The sequence below is a fragment of the Panthera leo genome, chromosome D1 (assembly GCF_018350215.1).
Source record: "Panthera leo isolate Ple1 chromosome D1, P.leo_Ple1_pat1.1, whole genome shotgun sequence".
Classification (NCBI taxonomy): Eukaryota; Metazoa; Chordata; class Mammalia; order Carnivora; family Felidae; genus Panthera; species Panthera leo.
In genome coordinates this window covers 53,502,786-53,526,803 of record NC_056688.1, presented here as the reverse complement: position 1 = coordinate 53,526,803, position 24,018 = coordinate 53,502,786, and the positions used below count along the sequence as shown (strand labels likewise).

General features: G+C 36.7%; 1 protein-coding gene across 6 annotated transcripts in view; it reads right to left on the bottom strand.

Moving 5' to 3' along the window:
• NARS2 (asparaginyl-tRNA synthetase 2, mitochondrial) overlaps positions 1 to 24,018 on the bottom strand; it is a 130,144-nt gene that overhangs the window by 96,938 nt on the left and 9,188 nt on the right. For 5 of the 6 annotated variants that reach the window (XM_042904309.1, XM_042904313.1, XM_042904312.1 and 2 more), the window contains exon 5: positions 20,239 to 20,319. In XM_042904309.1, coding sequence (XP_042760243.1) covers positions 20,239 to 20,319 — 81 coding nt within the window. Of the gene's footprint in view, positions 1 to 12,636; positions 12,885 to 20,238; positions 20,320 to 24,018 lie in introns of those variants that run through there. The other variant, XM_042904314.1, reaches the window with a different exon arrangement.

The window sequence follows — 24,018 nt, the reverse complement described above, 5'->3', positions numbered from 1 at the left end:
AAATCCTTTGATGGTTCCCCAAAGCCTCCCTTGAACTAGCATAAAAGAAACTTCCTTCTCTGGCATTAGCCTTCTAAAGCTTTCTTGCTCTAATTCATACTCATTTTGTGCACCCTACTCAAGTTGTATTGCAAATGCCCTCGTTAATCTCTGGGTCTTTGTACACAGAACATGGCTCCCTCTACCCAGAAGCCCTGAGTGGACTAAGTTACTTGTCCTTCAAGATTCAGCTGATAAAAATCACTGATCCATGAAGGCTTCTTACTACTAATGGCCACGCCTAATGCTCACTCTGAGCCTAGGTTAGGAAAAGGACCCTCCTATGTACTTCCATAATAACCTGTATATGCTAGTCATTCTTTTATCCAGGCACCGTGCTAGACAAAAAGACAAAGCAATGAATAAAAGAGCTCTCCTTGGGAGCTTATATTGCCTAATGGGGAAGAAAGAAAATGAACATGTAAACTAATAAAGATTCAAGATAAGTACAAGTAGTGATAAATGAGTCAGGGATATGGGGGAGTGGGGAGGGCAGTGTTCTGAAGCAGCAACGGGTCAACAGGGACCTCAAGGACTAGAATGGGTTTGCTCTATGAGGGAGGAATATCCCAGACACAAAGAATAGCTAGTGGAGAGTCCAGGAAGTAGAAAGGGGCTTCATACATTTGAGGAGTAGAAGGCAGGTTACTGTAGCTTGAGAAGATTAGGATTAGAGAGAGAGTGTGTTAACAGATTCAGTTGGAGAGGCAGGCAGGAGTGAGATCACTGTAGTGCCTTCATAAATCATGATAAGAAGTTTCGATTTTATTTTAAGAACACAGAGTAACCACTGAAATATTTTAAGCAGTGTTTTGGCATGATGTGTATTAAGATTACACTAGTGTCTGAGAGGAGAACAGATAATAGGAGAACAAGAGTGTAAATGGTGAGACTAATCACAGGCAAGAAAAGACAGTGGCTTAGATCAGAGGGGTAACATTGGAAACAGAAAGAGAGATAATGAGAATTTACACTGAGGTAAATCAACAAAATCTGCTAATACATTGGATGTGGCGTTGAGGAAGACAGGAGAAGCATGAATAAGTTTCACTTTTAGGTTGTTTACTTAATAAACAACTGAACTGGTAGCAGTAACTTTTATTGAGATGGTAAAGACTGGAAGAGGAAGAGGCTATGGAGAGAAGAAGTTGAGAGTTATATCTGAGACATATTATGTTTGAATGTATACTAGACATCAAAGAAAAAACATCAAGTAGGCAGTTGCTTTTACAAATCTGTAGCCCAGAAAGAGAGGGTGGGGATGGAGATAACGGTTTATAGTCATCAGTATGTAGACGGCACACAAAGCCTTGGAACCGGGTAAGATTACTGCAGGAGAGATCATAGACTCCTGCCTCTCAACGGTGATGGTAATGTTTCCCAGCAAATATTTTGGAAACTTTAGGGGGATTTAGTGGACAGGAGTCAAGGTTGTCCTGCAATATGTACAGAGTCCTACATAACTAAGATTTTTCTGGCAATCTTCCAACTTTCTGTTTGATATTAATACAGGCGATCAGCGTAAAATGACCAACAATGCAGATTTGAGCTGTCTGAGAAACAATTACTTTTATCTAGTTTATATACTGGGTCACAGTATAAGGTTTTATTTAGACATGACTTTTGAGCAAAAACATATGAAAATCACAATGGATGATTTTAAAGTTCCTCCCACTCGAATGGGCTTTGATTCAACTAACTTTGCCCTGATCACATAAAGTTTAATAGTGCAATGCAATTTAACCCAGCCTTTCTCTATCCTGCACAACAGAAAATTTTCTTTTGCTAGGTTATTCTGCCATTGGAAGACAGAAAATACAAAGTCAAGAAAAAAGAGACCAAGGACTACCAAAAATTTTTAAATATGTGTATCCCAGGGAGTTTCCTATCATGGGGGTCTAAATTTCTCTCTGTTTCTTTGAGGATTTCCAAGAAAATATTAAATAAGTATTTCGAATTGCTGTTTTTTTTATCTGTTCTCATAGCAGAACAAATATAGCTGAGTAGTTTCAAAATCCCAAGGGAATAGAGTAGAAAAGCCCACACAAATCTGACTCTGACTCCACGTAAAACACAGAGCAAGGAGAGAGTAAGGAGCAGTAAACCGAACAGTAGAAAAGAAGACAATCAACAATGGAAAATTTGACCTCCAAAGTTACCGAAGCACCCACATCCTATTTGACTCCCTTTTACCCTGTTTCCATCTTCTACTTTGTCCCCTCCTCCCCCACTTACATTTTCCCCTATTTCATTTACTCATAATCCCAGGAGGAAAAGTCAAGAACAGAATGTATAAAGATGAAGCATGGCACAGAAATCTAAAAGGTCTAAAATCAAAACAGCATGCCATTGCCCCGTTTACCCTAATCCGCAATTTCCTTTAAAGAGCATGAAGGAAAAGGAGACTACTTACCATCTGTAAGCTCCACGTAACCAGTGAATATCCTATTTTCTTTCTTTACTGCATTTAAGGGTTTATTGAGAGGCTATGCCTTTCATGACACATATAATAAAGAATCAAAGAATCTCTGAGTTAGATGAGACTTTAATATAACTGCCATTAAGAAAAAAAAAAAAGACCCTAACACTTAAAAATGTTGTGTTAAATGCTAAGTCAAATGTCATACTGAAACAGTTTTTGGCAAGACTAATAGTAAAATCCAGATTTCTCAGCTTCTAGTACAATTATCTTTCTAATACACCAGGTTGCTCTATTTTTTTTTTCCCTGTCAGTAGAAACAACACAATAGGATTCAAAATGCTTTTTTAAAAAAGTCTATTAGTCTCTCCTAAGTATGGAATTCTGATTATATAAAACAAAACACAGAAACTAAATCTGTCACACAGTCCCCAAAGGTTGGTGGTTTTGTAGTTTTATGTTCCCTGTCAAGCTGTGTCTCAAAGGGGGCTGGTATCCTGTCATAGGAATTGCCCTGACATGCCATAGACTGCATCCCACATCTATAAAAACCAAACCCAAGGAAAACAGGCACAATAAGCTATATTCTACTTTGCTGATTATGGTAGTTTTGAGAGTCTCCTACTATTAACAAGCCATATAAGTAGGTCTTTCAATGATTCAATAATCTCCAGTAAGTCCAGGTCATGTTTCCTTACTTTCCAATTGCTACAAATGTGTGTATCTTGGTATACACTGAACTTCTAATATAAAAATAATCTTTCTTAAAATAAAGATCCATTTACATTCCAGAACACCCACTAGCTAGAACACCCACCCTCAGCCCTGTGAAAGGTTTCATTCTGGCAACTATTTGATCAGCAGAAAAAGAAGTTGTTAGCTCAGACTGTTTGTAAACAGTCCACTTTCCTGCTGAGCAGTCGAGAAAGAGAGAAAGAACAAAGGAAATAACAAGAAAATGGGTTTGGTTGTAAGATCAGAGGGTGAGGCGGGGGCAAAACAAAAGGTGAATAAACAATGCTGCCTTACCTTTTTTTTTCTTTCAGGAGAGAAACAATGCTAATTGCCAAAAGTCAAATTTGCTCCCAAATATGAAGGGGTAAGGGAAAATGTAGCAACCATTTTCTTCATTATCATTTAAAAAATATTAATTTTGCCATATTAGTTATCAGACTGGGGCTATAAAGACGGATATGACATGCTTCTAGCTTGTCCCATTTTCTAGCCCTTTCCATGAGAAGGGAAATCTATTGTCCAGAGTTAAGTCTCCAAACCACTTGTACGTATCAACTAAACGAATATCTCACATTTACTGAGATAAAGGAAAAAGTGAGAACCCTAAGAGGAGGCGGGAAGGAAATATTCAAGCAATAAAGGCTAATTTGAAATATGACTTATCAGAAAAATTCCACTTTAGCTCTTTCTGATCATAAAAGCATTGGTTCCAAACCTTTTCGTCAACACTTTAAAACTTCTCTTTCGCTCCCTCCTTTCCATGTTTACCATCGCTACCAAGACCTGGTCTGTATCACTTCATATCTAGATTTTATGTCCATGATCTACTACCTACTCCTATCTCTCCCTCCTTCTACCCTATTCTTGATGCTTTCATCGAGCTTATAAATCCTCACTGGTTTTGCAGTGTGTCCTCTACTCTGTTCTAAGCTCCTTTACCTTTTCAGGCTTCTTTCTATTATTTTCAATTAAAACCTCTCAAAAACAGAAAAACATATTGAAAATACTCTTCAAACCTAACTGATCTTGTTCCCTCCATTTACCTTAGTCATTCTTACCCTCAGTGTTTGTTTTTGCTGTTCGCCGAGATATAATGCTTCACCAATCTTCTCCACCTAATCATTTACTGGTTTATAATGTTATTCAACTTTGTATGCACTCATGTCTTCCCTAGTTCCTTCCTGATAGGGACGATTTTATATTTCTTTTGTCCCTCCTAAAGGACTTGGCTACCACTAGACATAATAGACACTCAAATCTTTATAAAACAAAATTGCACCAAGCATCTTGAATCCTTGTCAAATTTCTAAGAAAGCCTGTCCCTTATGTCCCATACCTCCTCCCAGTATAAAAATTGAATCCAATCAACAATGTAAAAACATTTTCCTGCAGTTGCTGTGTGGAGCAAAGCAAGATGATGATACTTGGAACAGAAGGGCTTGGTCATCTTCACCTGTGGCTGTGGTACTTAAGAACAAACTATTATAAGGCATATGAATATAAATGGTATATGGAATGGAATATATATTATGGATATATATATAATATATAATATATATATATATTATTCTGTATATATTATAAATATAATATGGCAAAATATGGTGCTACTCAAACATCATCAAAAAAAGATTTGTATCATTTTTGGAGATCAAAGTGTCTCCTTAAGTCAACAATGCCATGGAATGCTTCCTTCAAGGATGGCAACCATAAAATAAGTGTCTGACTTTCAACAAAAATCCATTCCTCAAAACAATTAAATGGCATTGGCCCTAAAAAGAATAAGCTCAAAAGAGTTTTCTAGTGTTTATGAAGCTGACCTTTTCATTTGAGCACTTAACTAAATTCTAATGTCTGGACCAGAAACATTAAAGTTCATGTTAACAAAAAAAAAAAAAAAGGAAAGTCAACTTCATACTTTAATTATTTAATGTATTCTAATTTAATTATTTAATTTTCAACAAAATGGATGGAGCTAGAGTATTATGCTAAGCAAAATAAGTCAAAGACAAATACCATATGATTTCACTCACATGTGGAATTTAAGAAACAAAACAAAAGAGCAAAGGAAAAAAAAAAAAAAGACAAAACCAAGAAACAGACTCTTAACTACAGAGAAGGAACTGATGGTTACCAGAGGGGAGGTGGGGAGGGGAATGGGGGAAAATACAGGATGGGGATTAAAGAGTACACTTATCATGATAAAAAAAACTTAAAAAAATAAAATGATAAAAAATAAGCAATGGAAACAACCATTTGTAGAAAAAAACAATCTCCTCCATATTAAAAGTTTAAAGGTTTTAACAGATGTGGACTCGCCATCATAACTACTGGGAAAATACAGGCCAGGAGTAGAGATGACAAAAACAACAACAAAAAATGTGCTTTGGTGCTGACATGCATAAACTACTTTCTAAATATATCCAGAATCCAACCACATTTTAGGATCTACCATTTCAACTCTGGTCTAAACCCCTATCATCTGTCTACCTGGATTACTGCATTAGATTCTTAAGTAGTTTTTCTTCTGTACTTACCCACCTACCATTTATTTTCCATACAGCAGAGTAATTTCATTAAAACAGACGTGATTTACATCATGCCTTTGCTTAGAACTCCCTAATGACTTTGCATCTCACTACAAGTTAAATTTCTCACAATGGCCTTTTGTAAAGCCCTCTATCTGAGGTTTCTGGTAGGAATCTTGATCATCACAATGATTAGGGAGAAGTATTGGTGTTTAGTGGGTACTATCGGTTTCAAATATTCCATGGAACATTCTTGTGAATTATGTGAATTTTGTTCTTTCAATATACTCTGAATTTTCCAGGATGCATCTTCCATGTTAATTAAGGGAAGCTTGCACTTTGGTGTAGAACTCTACACCAAGAATTATTCACTATATCACAAAATCCCATCATCATTAGCAACACATTTCATGGCTTTAGAGTCACTAATACAACATATCTATTTAAATCCTAATTTACAGCTCTCAAAGTGTGAGCAACTCTATATAATGGCTTGCCTATCTAGACTTGTCACACCACAGCATTCATACAACGAAATATGCAAATTATATTACTTTCACCTAATGTCTTCTTTATAAGGAAGCTGGGAACACTGTATTATTTTCTTTTTAAAATAAAGTGCTTAAAAGCTTCTATTATCTATACTTCAAGAGAAAAAGGGGTTATCACAATACACTTGTTATAGTGCACCTTACGAAGTTAAACATCACAGCCCTAGATCATCTGCCCCTACTCCCAACCTGTTACACCACCAGTCTGAGTTTCCCTCCTTCACTACATCTACACTGGCCTTCATGGTTATTTCTTAAAAACTTTAGGCAGCTTCAGGCACAGGGCCTTTGTATTTGCTGTTCCTTCTGACTGAAGAATGTTCTTCCCCCAGGCATCAACATTACTCACTCACTCCCTCACATCCATCATATTTTTGTTTGAATATCTTCTGAGTCTTTTTCTGACCACCCAGTTTAAACCTGAATGCCCTTCCAACAACTTCCTAACCTCTTTTCCCCGACTTTAATTTATTCCACAGTACAAATCACCATCTGTTCTGATTATCCATTGCCCAGTAACACAACACTCTAAACCTCAGTGGCTTAAAATAAACATCTACTGCTATCTTTCATGATTCTGTGGGTTGCTTAGGCTCATCTGGGTGGTTCTTGCTTGGGATCTCTTATGTGGTTACAGCCAAATGGCTGCTGGGACTGAAGTCATCTGAAGGCTCAACTGGGCTAGACACCCAAGATGATTTCTTCAACCACAAGTCTGGTACCTTAGCTGGGATGGCTCCAACAGCTGGGTGCTGGCCTGGAATCTTTGTCTTTAGCTTTCCCACATGACTAGTGTGGGCTAGCTCAAAGCATGATGGTCTCATGGCAGTCAGACTTCTCATACAGATGCTGCCTTCCCCTAGAGCTGACATTCCAAAAGACCAAAGGCAGAAACTAAGGTTTTGACCTAGCTAAGGAAGCTTCATTTCTATCTTGCTTTACGGGTTACACAGAAACGGCTCAAATGAAGTGTGGGAGGGGACAACAGAAGGGTTTTAACACTGGGAAGCAGAGTATACTAGGGAGCTACCTTTTGAGACAGTCACTACAATACCTAATACACTATATATTTTACTCACTGTGCTTCTCTTTCTACAATTATTCATCGCAGAAAGTGAAAGATAAAATTAAGAGCAAAAATCAAAGACAGAAATATCAAAAAGAGTCACAAATTGCCTACTTTGTCCTGTGGACATCATTGACCACTCTAGCACCTAATTTCTCTTGTCAGAGAATTCTCCTAGCAGACTTACCAAACAAAATGTGACCTACATTTGACATTTAATAATTCTGTACAATAACCATATATAATCCAATTAAACATTTAGTTATTCCATCTACAGTTTCATGTGTCAGCTTTATCTTCTGGATAAAGATTTGAGGACCAGCTCATTTTATTATATTTTTAAAGATTTTATTTTTAAGAAATCTCTACACCCAATGTGGGGCTGGTACTCACAATCCCCAAATCAACCAAGAGTCACATGTTCCATTGACTGAGCCAGTCAGGTGCTCCCCTGCTCATTTTAATTTAAAAAACAATTTTTAATAAAAATCCTCAACATGACACAATATGAAGCTGTGCTTACTAGTACATAACAGGGAAAAAAAACTGAACTAGCTAGTGAATTCTCCTAGTTGGTAGAGGCAAAAGAGTTATAGGTATAGGGGAGAAAAGGATGTTCACCATAATCACCTAGCTTTTTAAGCCTGTTTCTACATTTGATGTCATATATTTAAGAGTTTCTCCAAAGGCAGTAGCTTTTAATATTGACTGCACCTGGTAAGCTTTAAAAATTCCCCAGGCTAGATGACATCTCAGACCAATTAATTTGGATTTCTGGGGGCACAGCCCAGGTATTCATACTTTTTTTTTTAATTTTTTAAAAATGTTTTTATTTATTTTTGAGACAGAGATAGAACATGAGCAGGGGAGGAGAAGAGAGAGAGGGAGACACAGAATCTGAAGCAGGCTCCAGGCTCTGAGCTGTGAGCACACAGCCCGACACGAGGCTCAAAATCACAGACTATGAGACCATGACCTGAGCTGAAGTCAGATGCTTAACCGACTGAGCCACCCAGGTGCCTCATGGTATTCATACTTTTTAATGTTTCTAGGTGAATTAAACATGCAGTCAAGATTGAGAATCACTGCCTCAAATTCTCCTTTTTCCTTTACCCCCAGCAGTCTCTTCTAAACAAGGAGCATAAAAAAAAAAAAAAAAGAAACAGTAAACGATTTTAATTTTTTCAAAAGAAGGCAAAAAAGGAAGGAACTTTTTTTTTAAAGAAAAAAAAAAAGGACAGAGGCACCAAGTAAGATGTTTAAAAGAAATCCAAATGCATAAGCAATCACAATAAACATTAGTGGACTAAATTAAACAGGAAAAGGACAAAGACTAAGTGATTTAATGTTTTCAAAAATCTAAATTATACGCTGTTTCCAAGATTACAATTTAAACATAAGACAAAATCAAAAGGTTAACAGTAAAACAATGAATGACAGGAAAAAGCATGCCAAATATTGATCAAAACCGAGTTAGTATGGTGAAGTCAACATCAAACAGAATAGACAATGAGGCAAAAAACAGTGCTAGAATGAAAGAGGCCCACTATAAAACTACACATTGATTTTATTCAAGTGGTTCTAAGTTTGTATATACCTAGTAACATAGCCTAAAGAACACATAAAGCAAAAACTATGAGAAAAAATGGAAAAAGTACCAGAGGATTTTAACATACCAGTAAATGGCAGATAAAGTATACTAAATATCAGTAAACATATTGCATACATATCTGCATATACAATAATCTTGTTCTAATACATATATATTGAAAACTGTACCCAATAAATGAAAAATATACTTCCAAAGATAAGCACAACATTTAATAATACAAAAAATATAAAGTGCCTAGGATTAAATATAAAAAGGTATTCATAATCTGTATAAAGAAAACGATTAAACTCTTTTGAAAAAGATTAAAAACTCCTAATACAGAGTGATCTATCATGTCCAGGGATAAGAATTTGATACCATAAAGATGCCAGTTTTTCCAAATTGATCTACAGAATCAGTGCTATTCAATTAAAGGCCAGATAGAGTTCCTTTTGGGGCTTGTCAACATGATTGATTAATTTCTATGGAAGAGAAAAAGATCCAGGATAGCCAAGAAACTCCTAAGAACGGGTAGAAAGATTCTTACTACATGTTAAGATTTCTTAAATAGCTATAGCAATTGAGAGAGTGAGGTATTGGCATAGGAATATTCTCATAAACCACTGAATACAACATACAGAAACACACACATATGTGGAAACTTGATTTATGACAGAGTTGGCAACTGTGATCACAAGAAGAGAAATGAACTATTCAATAAACAGTGTTGAAACAGTTATCCATTAAAAAAAAACCGGGACTCTTACATCATATTCAAAACTCAATTCCAGGTAGATTAAAGACATATGTATAATGCACAAGCTATAAAATTTTTAGGAGACAATAAAAGATTTCTTTAAAAAACCTTTTTAAATGTTTATTTATTTTTGAGAGAGACAGAGTGCAAGTGGGAGAGGGGACAGAAAGAGAGACAGAATCAGAAGCAGGCTCTAGGCTCTGAGCTGTCACCACTGAGCCCGACACAGGGCTCAAACTCACAAACCGTGAGATCATGACCTAAGCTGAAGTTGGATGCTTAACCAACTGAGCCACTCAGGCATCCCAATAAAAGATTTCTTAAGCAAGATACAAAAGCACAAACCATAAAGGAAATGACTGAAGCTTGACTAAATTCAAATTAAGAACTGTTTATCAAAAGATACTATAAAGAAAGAGAAAATGCAAGCCAGAAACTGAGATAAAATATCTGCAACAATACACTCAACAAAGGGTAAATATTATCCAGAATATAAAAACACTGATATGAAAAGACAACACAATAGAAAATATTATAGAAAAAGAAATGAGTGGCCAATAACCATAAGAAAACATTCCCAACCTCAATATTTATCAGAGAAAATGACATCAAGATCTCATTTTACATCCTTGAGATTGGTGAAATTTTAGAAGACTAAAAATATCAGGTGTTGGCAAGGATGTGGAACAGCACACCCTACTGGTGGGAGTTTGAATACATTCTTCTCTTTCAGTAAAAATCTGGATTTATGTAGCAAAACTGAAACTAAAAACATGCACTTCCACTATGTCGTAAATACTCTTGAAGGCATATTGGAATCACCTGGAGAGCCTTAAAAAATACTAATGCTTAAATCTTATTTCCCAGAGATTTGGATTGAATTGAAATATACAGAGGGGAAAAAAAAAACACACCAAAAACAAAAACCCAACTAATCACAGAATAGTATGATTCCATTTGTATTAAGTTGAAAACCATGCAAAAAGAAACAATGTTTTGCCTACAAGCACCCATGTGGTAGGCATGTGGTAAAAATAATACCACCCATGTGGTATTTTACCATGTGGTAAAAATATTTTTTTTATTTATTACTTTTTAAAGTTTATTTATTTTGAGAGAAAGCAGGAGCAGGAGAGGGACAGGTGTGGGGGGAGAGGGAGGGAGGGAGGGAGGGAGGGAGAGAGAGAGAAAGAGAGAGAGAGAGAATCCCAAGCAGGCTCCAGTTATCAGTGCCCAATGCAGGGCTCAATCTCACTAACTGTGAGAACATGACCTGAACTTAAAAGACTCAGCTAGCCAGGCATCCCTAAAACTATTTTAATGCTTGTTTATTTTTGAGAAAGAGAGCAAGCACAAGCAAGAGTGGGGGAGGGGCAGAAAAAGGGGAAAACAGGATCCGAAGTGGGCTCTGCACTGACAGCAGCCAGCCCAACATGGGGCTTGATCACAAACTGTGAGATCATGACCTGAGCTGAAGTCGACACTTAACTGACTAAACCACCCAGCCACCCCTAAAACTTTTTTTTTTTAAAGCACAGGAAAACAAACATAAAATTGGCACAGTAGGAAAAGGGAGGGAGATGGAATGGGAAAGGCACAAAATGAGGGATCAAAGGTACTAACAATGTTCTATTTCTTAAGTTCAGTAATGGGTACAGGTGTATGCTTTACACTGCCTACATAGCTTGCATTATTTGATATCTACATGATATTTAATAAAATAAATTAAGAATTACTCATAGGTTACTTATACAAAAACAAGCAGTACTTAAAGCTCTTGTCAACCATAGGTTATCAGTAAATGTTGTTATTCTCCTTCCCCAAGGAAAATAAAAGGCTGTCTGGGAAGAATGGCCAAAAAGAAAAGGCAAGGATACTTTATTTTAGTGTGGTGCTCAGCCCTTAACAGTAGTCTGCTACCTCATGAAGAATCTTTAACTTCAAAACTTTAATGTTTTGGTATCTTTCTCAAAAGCCAATTTCAGGAGTCAATGTGATGTGTACAAACAGCATTTACTTGACTGGCAAACAGTTCTTGTTTAAACTACAACTCTGTCCCTTAACTGTGCGGTCTTTGGTAAGCTGTTTTTTTTGTTTTGTTTTGTTTTGTTTTTAAATCTGAGCCTGGTTTCCTCATGTAAAAATGAAAGAGAACTTACTCTACAAATATTTATGGAGCACCCACCATGTGCCAGAGAATGTACCAGGTATTATACAATAATGTACAAGAAACACACGGTATTTGTTCTCCCAAAGGCAAACAAATTCCTACTTCAAAAGGTTGCTGAAAAGATGATATAATATAAAGGAACTTGACATGGTGCCTGAAATATACTTGGTATTCAATAAATGTTATTTCTCTTTCTTTTTCTGCCTGGATTACTTAAAGCTAATAAAATGGGATTAGTCCTTTTAGAAAGCCTGTATAGTGGTCTAACATTACAAAAAACACCAATGAAATAACATACATACAGTCAAGTACTATAAAAGTATTAGTTGACTTAACATACTGTACAAAACATTAGATGTTATTAGTTTGATCTATCATCAGAATAAAATACTGGCATCTGAATCAAAGTAAAACTATTTTAAAATTATGAACCGAAGCATAACTGGATTCAGATTTCACAGTGTTTTTATATTCTTAATGATTTGACTTAAAATGTATCCTTGTAATATCTGCAATTTTCTTTTAATATGTCTGGCTTTCAAAGTCACATTATTTTGGTGGCATTTATTATTCTGGATTTTGTTTTTCCCATTTAAAAATGTCTTGCAAATTCATTTGCTGAGAAGCAAAACAGAAATAACTTTGTAAGTCAAATAGCACTAACTAGCACAGTAGTTTTCACAGGAAAGGAGGATTAACAAATATTTACAAGATGAATCAAATAGTGCAATTTTAGTCCAGTTGTGTGGCTGATGAGATTAGATCATTTTAAGAACGTACTCTACTTGGTGGATGCCGTAGGATGGAAGAAATAGCTCAGTCTTCCGAATGAGACCTAGTAGCAGCAGGCTGTATGGGCTCACAGTCTGAGGGATTTTTCTTTTTTTTAAACCGTGTGTTGATTCACAAAATCCTCACTTCACAGTGGAAACAGAAAAACCCAGTATCAGGTCAGTGCTCTTCTCAATGCCCCAGAAAGCAGATTTGCTTCTCTTAATCTACTGTGATATTCTCTTTCTTCTCTTTAATTAGTTTCATTGAAAAAGTAATGTATCTGGTTAAAATTGGAAAAGAAAAGTTAAAAAATTTGGTAATACACTGACAGATGATTCATAAGAAATAGCACCCACGCATATTGCTGACAGAAATAAAGGCTAGTACAAACTCTCAAGAGAAAACGAGAACAGTGACTGCCTAGGGCAAGGAGAACTGGGTAGCTGAGAGTCAGGAGTGGAAGGGAAACTAATTTTTTAAACACCCTTTGTCACTTGTGAACAACGTAACTTTTACATATTTTTGTTGTTGTTGTTTTTAAGTAATACAAGCAGATGATTAAAAATTCAAAGCACACAAAACAGTAGGCCCCAGGCCTGGGGCAAACACTAGTATGTATGTCTCTTATCTATTTTCCTAGATATGCGTTGTAGGCATTTTTCACATGGCAGAAACTGGATGCCCCTAGCAGAAATGAACATTCTCGACAAAGAAGAAAAGGATTAATCTTAAAGCTGAAAGTTCTGCAAAGCTAAAAGCGCCCACAGAAAATATTCATCAAAACAAGTATCCTGGTGCCTGGGTGGCTCAGTTGGTTAAGCGTCCAACTCTTGATCTCGGCTCAGGTCATGATCTCACAATTGGTAAGTCTGAGCCTCACGATGGGCTCTGCGCTGACAGTGTGAAGCCGGCTTGAATCCTCTCTCTCTCTCTCTCTCTCTCTGCTTCCCCAATTCTCCCCAATTCTCTCTCTCAAAATAGATAAATAAACTTAAAAAAAAAAAAAGCCCAAGTATCCAAATGTCCCACCAATGTCAGGTAGCGTGGAGGACACAATTGTTCCCCATAAGAAGTTTACAATCTACATGAGGAAACAAAACAGATGTAAAAAAAAACCCAGTAAAGAACAACTGAATGTCAAAATAGGCTATACAGCAACTGAACACAAGTACAACAGGATTTGGAAGAAGGAAAAGCTTCACGTTAGATGAAAAAGTTGTTCTGAAAAGAGGTTGGACCTGGGTTAGCCCTCATACCATCTTGAAGGTTTAAAAGAAACAGGTAAGAGTATTAAAAAAGTGCAAACATCAAGCAGAACCAAAATGATGCGTGTCATAAATGACTTAGCCATAAAAACATAAAAGAAGTAAAATTTCTGAGGTCCAGCAACTTACGGTTACCATTTCTAAAATGCATAACAGTTTGGAAAAGAGAAAGTTTTGTTTATTAAGTTTTGCATATTATTATCTTATTAAGTTTGCATATGAACTTTAATTTTTGAAAAGCAGTTTTAAGTTTTCATACGTGTCACTTAATCCTTACAATTTATAAACATAGTGTCAATCACATTTTACAAGTGAGAAAACTGAGGATTGTTGTGGTAAAAAGTAGTTCAAAGTAACGAGTCTTTTTTTCCCCCTTTTTAACTCTCACATTTGGCATATGACAGAGGGGTAGTTGCGCAGACCCACTCCTCAGTGAAACTGATGAAAGCTATAAAATAAAAAATAAAAAACACACCTTACCCTCACCCCAGCCATTCAAAGTCTCTGGGAATGGTCCTAAGGATATACTGCAAATGAAGAAACATCTATTCAAGAAAATCTACCAAAACTTGGTAAGGACAAGTGGTGTTTGAATGACAACCCACTCCCCCTCCCTTCCCCATCACAGCTCAGCATGACAGAAACTCCATTCCAGATAGATAAAACAGCCAATGAAAGAAGGCTTTTTTAAACCTCAGCTCCCAGCTGGAGGACTACCTTAGCAGGAGGGACAGCATGCCAGCATTTCTCACCTTCTCCACAGCTACCTACTGCTGAAGCTAAGTTCTGGGTGAATGTGGCCAAGAGGTAGGGTCTCCCTTCTTCTGCCTAGTCCCTGCTGATCAGAAGGAGGCTCGGCCTTGGGCAAGGCACTAAGAATACTGGGCCCTGATTCTCTTGCCCAGCCTCACAGGGTGTGGGTTCCACATTGGGAGAGGCAAGCCGAGTAGACGTGGGGCTGCCACCCACTCCGTGGAGCTCGGTTGCTATACTGGCATGTCACTTAGAGAGAAGTGTCCATTGTCCCTGCCTCCAGTACCACAGCCTGGTTCAGAGATTTTGCCCAGGGATAGAAGCAGGCTATAAAAGCACTTTCAATTCCTTTTTAAAGAAACCAACTTCATTTGCAACAGAGTATGGAGAAGTTCAAACCTAAGGGTACTCTTAAAAAATGCTTGTGCTAAAAGGCTAATGCTAGCTATGGACAGATTCACTGGAGACAAAGACTAAACTGCAAACCTGAGAGATAGCAGGGAGGAGACTTTGTGGGCTCAGGATACATTCAAACACTGACTTTGGGAAGTACACCTTTAAAGGGGCCTGAATTTGACTGGATCAGTCTGTGAAGCAATTTATGCTCCGGAATATTGTTGAAAACAATAGCGCAATCACCTGGAATTGGTGGAGTTTAAGAGCTGGGTGTGCTATGGGAAAGAGATGGCCAGAGAGTCCAGCCAGAATCAATGCCATCTCTGGGAGATTATGGGCATACCAAGGCTGTGCCACCCAGGGGCAACATCAGAGGCTTCATTCACACTGCTGGAGAAATAGAAGGAATAGACTTGTTTCTAGGATAGAAAAAGAACTCCTATACTCAACAACAAAAAGACAACTAAGCTAATTAAAAAATTGAAAAAAGACTTAAGTAGACACTTCTCCAAAGATATACAAATGACCAACAGGCACATGAAAAGATGCTCAACATTCTTTGTCATTAAGAAAGTGCAAATCAAACCCACAAAGAGATACTGCATCCATTAGAATGGCTATAATGAGAAACTGAAAATTACAAGCATTGGCGATGATGCAGTGAAACTGGAACCCTCACACACTGCTGCTGGGAATATAATATGGTGCGACCACTGTGGAAAATTAATTTGGCAGTTTCTCAAAGAGTTAAACATAGAATAGTCATATGACCCAGCAGTTCCACTCCTTGGTATATACTCAGAAGAACCGAAAACAAGTGTTCAAACAAAAACTTGTACACAAATATTCAGAGCAGCATTATCAGTAACATCCAAAGGTAGAAACAACCTAACGTCTACCAGTGAATAAATGGTTGAACAAAATATGGTATATCCACACAGTATAATATGACTTAGTAATAAAAAGAAATGAAATTCAGATACATGCTACAACAGAAGCCAGACACAAAAGGCCACATATTGTATGATTCCATTTATACGAAATTCCAGAACAAGAAATCCATAGAGCGAAAAAGTAGATTAGAGGTTACTAGGGGGAGAGGGGAATGAAGAGCTTCTGCCACAGAGCTTCTGTCGGAGTGATGAAGAAGTTTTAAGAAACGGATAGTAGTAATGGTTGTATCTCACTGTAAACAGAACTAATGGTATTGAATTGTACACTTAAAAATGGTTAAAATGGTAAATTTTATGTTACATGTATTACCACACACACAAACACAAAAGCAAACCAATCTAATGCCAAACTTCAATATACAGTGTGAGATTCAGCATGAAAATCTTAGTGTGAGACTCCCCACAGTATGAGATTCAGCTATGAAATTACACATCTTCTTGGGTTTCATTTAACAGGCTTACACTTTCAGTTCATTCTTAGCTTTAAAAAGTATTTAAATGTGTAATTTCTAGGCTTGAATAATATTCCTATTATATGAAGTATTACTTTTAGATTTTCTCAGCCTCATTTAATTTCACAATGTGTGACCATTTATCTATCACGCTTTGGCATAACAGAATTGTAATTTTAAAAACTTAAATTGCAAATGGTCAAAAGCAAAAAGCAAACAATGAAATACAACTTCATACCCTCTGGGTATGGCTATGTTTAAGAAACAAAAAAACAAAAACAAAAGGGCAATAATAAGGGTTGGCAAAGATGTGGAGAAACTGGAACCCCATGCATTGTGGGTGGTAACGTACGATGGTGCAGCCACTTTGGAAAATGGTTTGGCAGCTTCTCAAAATATTAAACACAGGGTTACCATATGACTCAGCAATTCCACCCAAGAGACATGAAATCATATGTTCATCGAAATGTTTTCACAAATGTTCATAGTAGCATTATTCATAACAGCCAGAAGATAGAAACAACCCAAATACCAAACAACTGCCAAATGGATAAACATAATGTTGTACATCTACACAACAGTATACTAGTTGAATGTGAAAGGGAATGAAGTACCAATAAATGCTACAGCATGAATGAACTTCAAAAACTTCGTGCTAAGTGAAAAAAAGCCAGAAATGTTACATGATTCCATTTATATGAAATGTTCCCCAAAAGACAAATCTGTAGAGAGCAGTTTAGTCGTTCCCTAAAGCTGGGGGTGGGAATGCGAAGGGACTGCTAATGGGTACCAGGTTTCACTTTGGGGTGATGAAAAGGCCTAAAATTAGATTGTAGTAACTGATGGCTGCACAATCTGGTGAATATACTAAAAACCATGGAACTGTATGTTTTAAGTGGGTAAGTTTTATGGTATGTAAACTATATCTCAATAAAGTTCTTTTAAAAATCTGCTCCATCTTTTCATTCCTATAGCTACCCAAGTTTATTTTCTATCATTTACCAATATGAACCTTCTAATTTGTCCACCCAGAGTCCAAGGAAAACCCCACACTCATTTCAATTACTTGACTCTGCTCACAGTGTTCCCCTATGAGGAATATTCTCCCTAGGTTACACTCAAGTCACAAATTCATTTTGAAGATTTTCCTGACCAAGTCAATCCTCATGGACCTAATTTTCCTCTAGATTCCATGCCACTTGTAATTGGTAACAGTGTAACCTCAAATACATTCATAAAGCAGTTTCATCTTAGAGAATGAACAGCTAATTTTTGTCATAATCTCTAATTCTTGGCTTTAATCTCTTTTACCTTCTCAGAGACGAGCTAGCATCTTGAACACAGGTGGTACAAATGTCTGCTGAATAACATACACATGCCTTGAATGCAACTTCCTCCATATGTGTTCAGTAGTACCAAAACCTTAACAAATATCCAAAGTCTTAAAGCAGGAAACAGAAGTGAAGAAAAAGGAACTAAAATGCTGGGACATGCTATCACTTCTCAAGAGTGTTTTAGAGAAGCATGCGTTCCTATAGTGCATTTCAAGGTGGCCATTTACTATTGTCCTCAAACTTGGGTGTGGACTAGGCATCCTTAACTTTAAATAGTTACTAACACTTCATTGTTGTCACAGTAAAAAAGAGCACTATAAAGAGAAGGAAGAATTTAAATATGCAACTCTACTTCCTCCTAACAGTGGGGTGCCAAGATTCAAACCCCAGTGCCTTTACATGCAGTCAGGAGGAAATTAACACAATGACCCTCGGAATTAGTACTGAACAGAGGTGTGTGAGGCGGGAATAAGAAGGAGCACTGCTTTCAAAGGACAGAGGGGCAGCAGGGGCAGAAGACAAGTCTTAAACACCAAACTTCTAAAAGCAACAAAGACAGCAGGTCATAGCAGAGAAGCCACCAATTGCTGAAACCTGATCGAAAGCCTGACTGCAGGAGCCTACAAAATTTCAGAGCATTTCTTTCTGGTATCCTGTATAGGCAAGTCTAATTCCACTATATGAAATTCTTTAACCTGGCCCTGAAATGACACAAACACTGAACACTTCTCATTTGTTTAGCTTCAGAAATATCTTTCCCTTCTCCTGTATTTATACTTATCTGGTAGCTTGCCTTATATTGTTTAAAAGCCAAAACACACAGACTGTAATCATTCAGACTTGCTTACGGGATTTCCCTGGTAGCAAAGCAGTTATCTTCAAATGTATCATTATTTCAGTTTATTACAGATTTTTTTTTACTTGTTTAATTTGGGTCTCTTTAATAATTACCTTCTTATTTGTAAAAAAACTCCTTTAAATTATACCTTTCTTTCCCTGTCATTTGGTTTTTAATATTCGGTTGCTTAGAATAAGGGACTATGACATGTAGTTAAGGTGGGTAACTCTTCTTCACTTCAGTATTCAGAAGACTATTAAGGTGCGGAAAAAATACACAACATAAATGCTTAAAGAGAATGTTTTTCATAATGTAGGTATTGTTCTTTTATCATTTGCTACCTTTTTTGAACTCATATTTATAGATGCTAACACTACCAGTTTAAATGTTCAATGAAGAATTTTTATTTTGCGTTTTTGCAAAAACTATCAAGATTTCTTCAAACTATGTATGAATATAGACAGCATTTGATTATCATTTTGAATAATGCCTTCAACACATCAGGACAACTTCTCCCAGTGAATACTTTGTTCAATAATAAGAGAAAGCACCATTATCAAGAGTCAGGATGTTCAGAACTAGAGCAGAACAATTACATACAGGTCTTGCCATTTAATGGAATCACCCAGATGTATAAATAAGAATTCTGACTTCTTAGAGATAAAGAAACCACTTAATAAATGAAAGAAATACAAAAAGCACCACTTATCAACATAATTTCTCTTTGTGTATTATTGTATTACTGGCCAATGATTTTAAACAGGCTGTGAAATTGGTAAATGAATTTCAACTGCCTACAAGTGAAAAAAAAAACAAAAGAACTGGTAACTTTCAAATAATGTGCAACAAGGGCAAGCTGACAATGCCTGGCATATACCAGGAGCTCAAAAAATTACTGCTGAACAAAGAATTAAAATTGGAGCATTCATGGGGTACCTGGGTGGCTTAGTTATTAGTTAAGCGTCCAACCTCAGCTCAGGTCATGATCTCCCACTTCGTGGGTTTGAGTCCTGCGTCTGGCTCTGTGCTGACAGTGCAGAGCCTGTTTGGGATTCCCCCTTTCTGCCCCCCCCCCCCCCCCCGATTCGTGCTTTCTCTATCTCTCAAAATAAATGAATAAACTCTAAAAGATAATAAAAAAAAAAATCAGAGGCTTCATGAAGTATACATGAGGTATACATTTCTTATGAAAACATGTTTTTAAAAGACTTTGGAGAAGAAAATATCCACATGTATACTTTCTTATTTTATCTTTTAAAATATGACTCATATCCAAAAATATTAACTAGGGCTTAACATGCACAAAAGGGATCTTAAAATCTTTATTAATCTCTTCAGGGTTTTCTCGTTCACCAATTCATAGTTGTAGAAGGAAAGCAAATGAAGTGCAAAATTAAAGACCCATTCCTTTGAGTCGCAGTGCAAGTAAGATAGCCAGTAGGACAGGAAATCAGAGAGGTTTGAATTTTCTATGTATGTTTTTTAAGGATTACTACTGACAACATTTCAGGTTCTAGTCATGGTCTATCCATACAACTCTTATTAAATTTAAAGCAAACCCTCAAAAGAACAATATTGAAGAGCAACCTATCCTTCAAGATGAGAAGCACAACTTACTTCAACTTGGAACAGTTCTCCAGCCCCTTCACAGTCATTGGATGTGATTATTGGAGTATGAATATGGACAAAGCCACTGTCCTGGAAAAAAAGAAAACCCACTTTTTTTCAGTACATGTGTACATGAAACAACTCTATTATACTATTAAAAGAGCACTAAGAGATTGCCATATCAAATCCCTAACCCCCCAAATGTAACTATTGAGATATCAAGCTGAGGCTTCCACTGTACACAGCAGCACAAAGAATTTTAAATCAAAAACTGACTTACACATTACCTAATCCAGTATCACTTCAAAACAGCATCAGAAACTGAGGCCCAGAGAGATTTAATGAAACATTCACCTATTTAGTCAGTGGCAGAGAGAGCCAGGAGTGGAACCTAGGCCTGCAGGGTCTCTCTGGTGCTGTTTTTTCTTCCCACTTCTCTAGCACACTAGTAGTGATTTAACATACACACACACACTTAAGGCTAATGCATAATAATGCTGCCTGTATTGCTAAGGGACTACAAATGATCAATATGAAGTTCAGCTATTTTGGAATGAGACCTCTAATTGTCACAGACCACCAAAAAGGAGAAAAATTAAAGTTGACAAATAGGGACTGGAGAAATACATAGCAAAAAAGGCAGAAATGATTTTTAGGAAGTCTGTCATTAAATTGATGGCACAGCACACTACACATGGCACAGGCATTGCACTTCCTTTCCCTCAAAGATTGTGAGCAGCAAATCCATCCATTACTGAGGCGCCAATTGCAATTCTTCCGCTCCAACGTCTGAACTATTTCCATTAGTGAACCACAAAAGCTGTTTGCTAGGTGGATTGAAATAACCCAGCAACTTTAAGGTTATGCTTCTTTCATTTTGACTATGGATGCAGGCAAAAGGTTACATTCCGTGTAAATGTTGCAGGTGGGCGTGGAGGTAGCACAAGTGAACATATGCTGCAGAGGCAGAATAGTACGTGTTTCACACAAAAATTTGGGTCTTGAAATCAATACAATAAATTCATACATACACATTTAATCTCTGCCAAATTCTGTGTATCACTGGTATAATGTAAAATGTCTCTAGTGCATCACACTAGGGGCCTCCCAAATTTGCCCCTTCCTTCCTAAAAAGGGTTGAATTCAAGTATCCTTGCTATGATACAAAGTGCCCAGTTAACTTGTCTTAGGATGTAGAATGATCAAATAAATATTCACACTATAAATTAGGAGTCTCAGAAAATATTCAAATAGGTACTTAAACTGGGAGCCATGTGCCTAGAGGTGCCACACAAAGCACATTACAGACAATGAATGAAACATAATCAATAACATTACTGCATAAAATTTTTATCTCCTAGGAACCAAGAATTATGGACATGAATCATTTATTCCACATGAATGCAGGCAACTATGAGCAGGAGTGCAGTAAACAAAGAAAGGAAGTGAAAAATCCAAAGGAAACGAGGGTGGTGAGAGGGAGGGGGGGAGGGAGGAGAAAATTTAACGGCTAAATGTAATTGCCAAAGTTAGAACTGGTCAATTGCCACAAGAAATAAAACTGCAAATCTTATGAAAATAACCATATGGTTTTTTTTTTAAATCACTCAAGTTGTGGGAATTATTCTTAATACTCAATTAACACTAAACCTTTCAAAAGGTGTCACCAGCTTTTTAAGTCTAATACTGCTAGAAGGCTTATATCAAAGTGTTTAACATTACCACCAAAAGCTATGAAGACAGGCCAAAGGAAAAATAACAAAGCACTGAGAACAAAATCCAAAACAGAGAAAGTAGATAGGGAAGTAGAAAAATGAAAAGGAAGAAAAATAATGAGTCAGAGGAGTACTGTCTGCCTCCACCAGGGTAACAGTTGTCAAGTATTTATCCCATCCTGCACAAGGGGGTTCCTAACTAGAGATAGGAAGGCCAGAGAAGGGGCCAAAAATAAAAGCACGCACTTACCCAATTTTTCTGATTCCACACACCACCTCTAAATATCTAAATATTTTTGATAGATACACATTCTAGAACCAGATATTTTATATGGCACTGAGTATCTAAAAATTACAAAATTCACATACTAAGGACCTTGCATATCAAACACTCACAGACTGTATTTATCTTTCACATTCACACAAAGTATCATTATTTAATTACAGTCAACAAAAAATGACAAAAACTGTCAGCCACTGGCAACCAAAAATGACAGCAAGAAGACAAAAAAAAAAACTTCCATAAAAAGCAGTCACAAGAACTCGAAGACACAGTAGTCTGGGGTCATTCAACAGAGGGGCAAAGAATACACCCTGGCAGGCTTTTAAGGCATATCCGTCTAGAGGAGGGAAAAATCTGATACTCAAAGGAAGAATCTTGACTCATCAAGAAAGGACAAACTCTTTAATGGCTCAATTTAGGAAGCAAGGAAATATGTAACACACTTTAGGATAACCTCCACTGGAAATTGGGAAAAAAAAGATAGTACCTAAAGAGATAATCCTGTTATTTGAGAAACTTAGCTCTTCTAAATAACTCATTCCTTGAGGTTTCTCCATACCCAAGTTTTAGTGCAAGGCAATTGTGTCAATTTTATGCACAAACCAAGTCATACACAAAACACGTTTGATCACTTGAACCAACAACTGAATTTCTAGGGTGCCTGGGTGGTTCAGTCAGTTAAGCTCCTGACTCTTGGTTTCAGCTCAGGTCATGATCTCGTGGTTGGTGAGTTCAAGCCCTGCATCCAGCTCTGCACTGACAGCATGGAGCCTGCTTGGGATTCTCTCTCTCTCCCTCTCTCTCTGCTCCTCTCCCACGCACGTGTGTTCTCAAAATAAACTTAAAAAAAAAAAATTAACTTTCTAATCTAAAAATATTAGGAAAAAACAGAAACTAAAATAGTCCCTTTTAAGTTAAGATACTTTAAGTTATGAAATTTTTACTTAAAAACTAAAACATAGAGTTTTAAGTCTCAACATCTTTCAGGATGCCTAAAGTAGTGAATTATAGTCCAAAGTACTAAATAGCATATAAGTATTATTTAATGTGCCTTAGTACTCTGTGATTTCAATCCAATCCCAACTGTTCCACATACAAGTGGGTAACATTATAGAATTATCAGAATTATATTTTCCAAGGCTTCATAATTAAAAAGTGAATTTATAACACTCAAAATTACCTACCTTTATAACTATAACCAATAGTGCTAAAATTCATTATTTTCAACCAGTTAAAATGTTACTTTGTTTTTTTTATTTCAAAATTTCCCAGTTTATTTTTAAGTTGTTTACATATTTATAGAAGCCTCAAGTAGAAAGTATATAGAGAAAGTAGGTAAAGCTCACTAGTCAGTGGACTGCCAATACCACCACCTAGTGGCCAGAAATCTATAAAACCTTCAGTATTGAAGCAGGGTGGCTTTATCCACTGTTTAAAGCCATATGGGGAAAAAAAAACATTTTTAGATCTGAACAAATTTTGTTTGTGTGGTTCAAGCACTACTAAAAAGCCATATGGAAGTTGCACAGAAAGTTTATGGAGCATATGGAAATGCACACTTTCAAACTATAATGGGATGATATAGTATAATATGATTATTTTTCTTTGTTTATTCAAAACTATATGCTTTAAAGCCATGATGCTCTTTAGCTGTTTCACCAGAAATTCGCTCTAAAGGAACTTTTCAAAGAGCAAGAACTCTCATGGTAAACTACGGTTGGGCTGGCCCTGCATGAATTTGGATACAGTCCAAAGAAGGGGTATGATGTTAGACAATCTCTGCAGATGAAC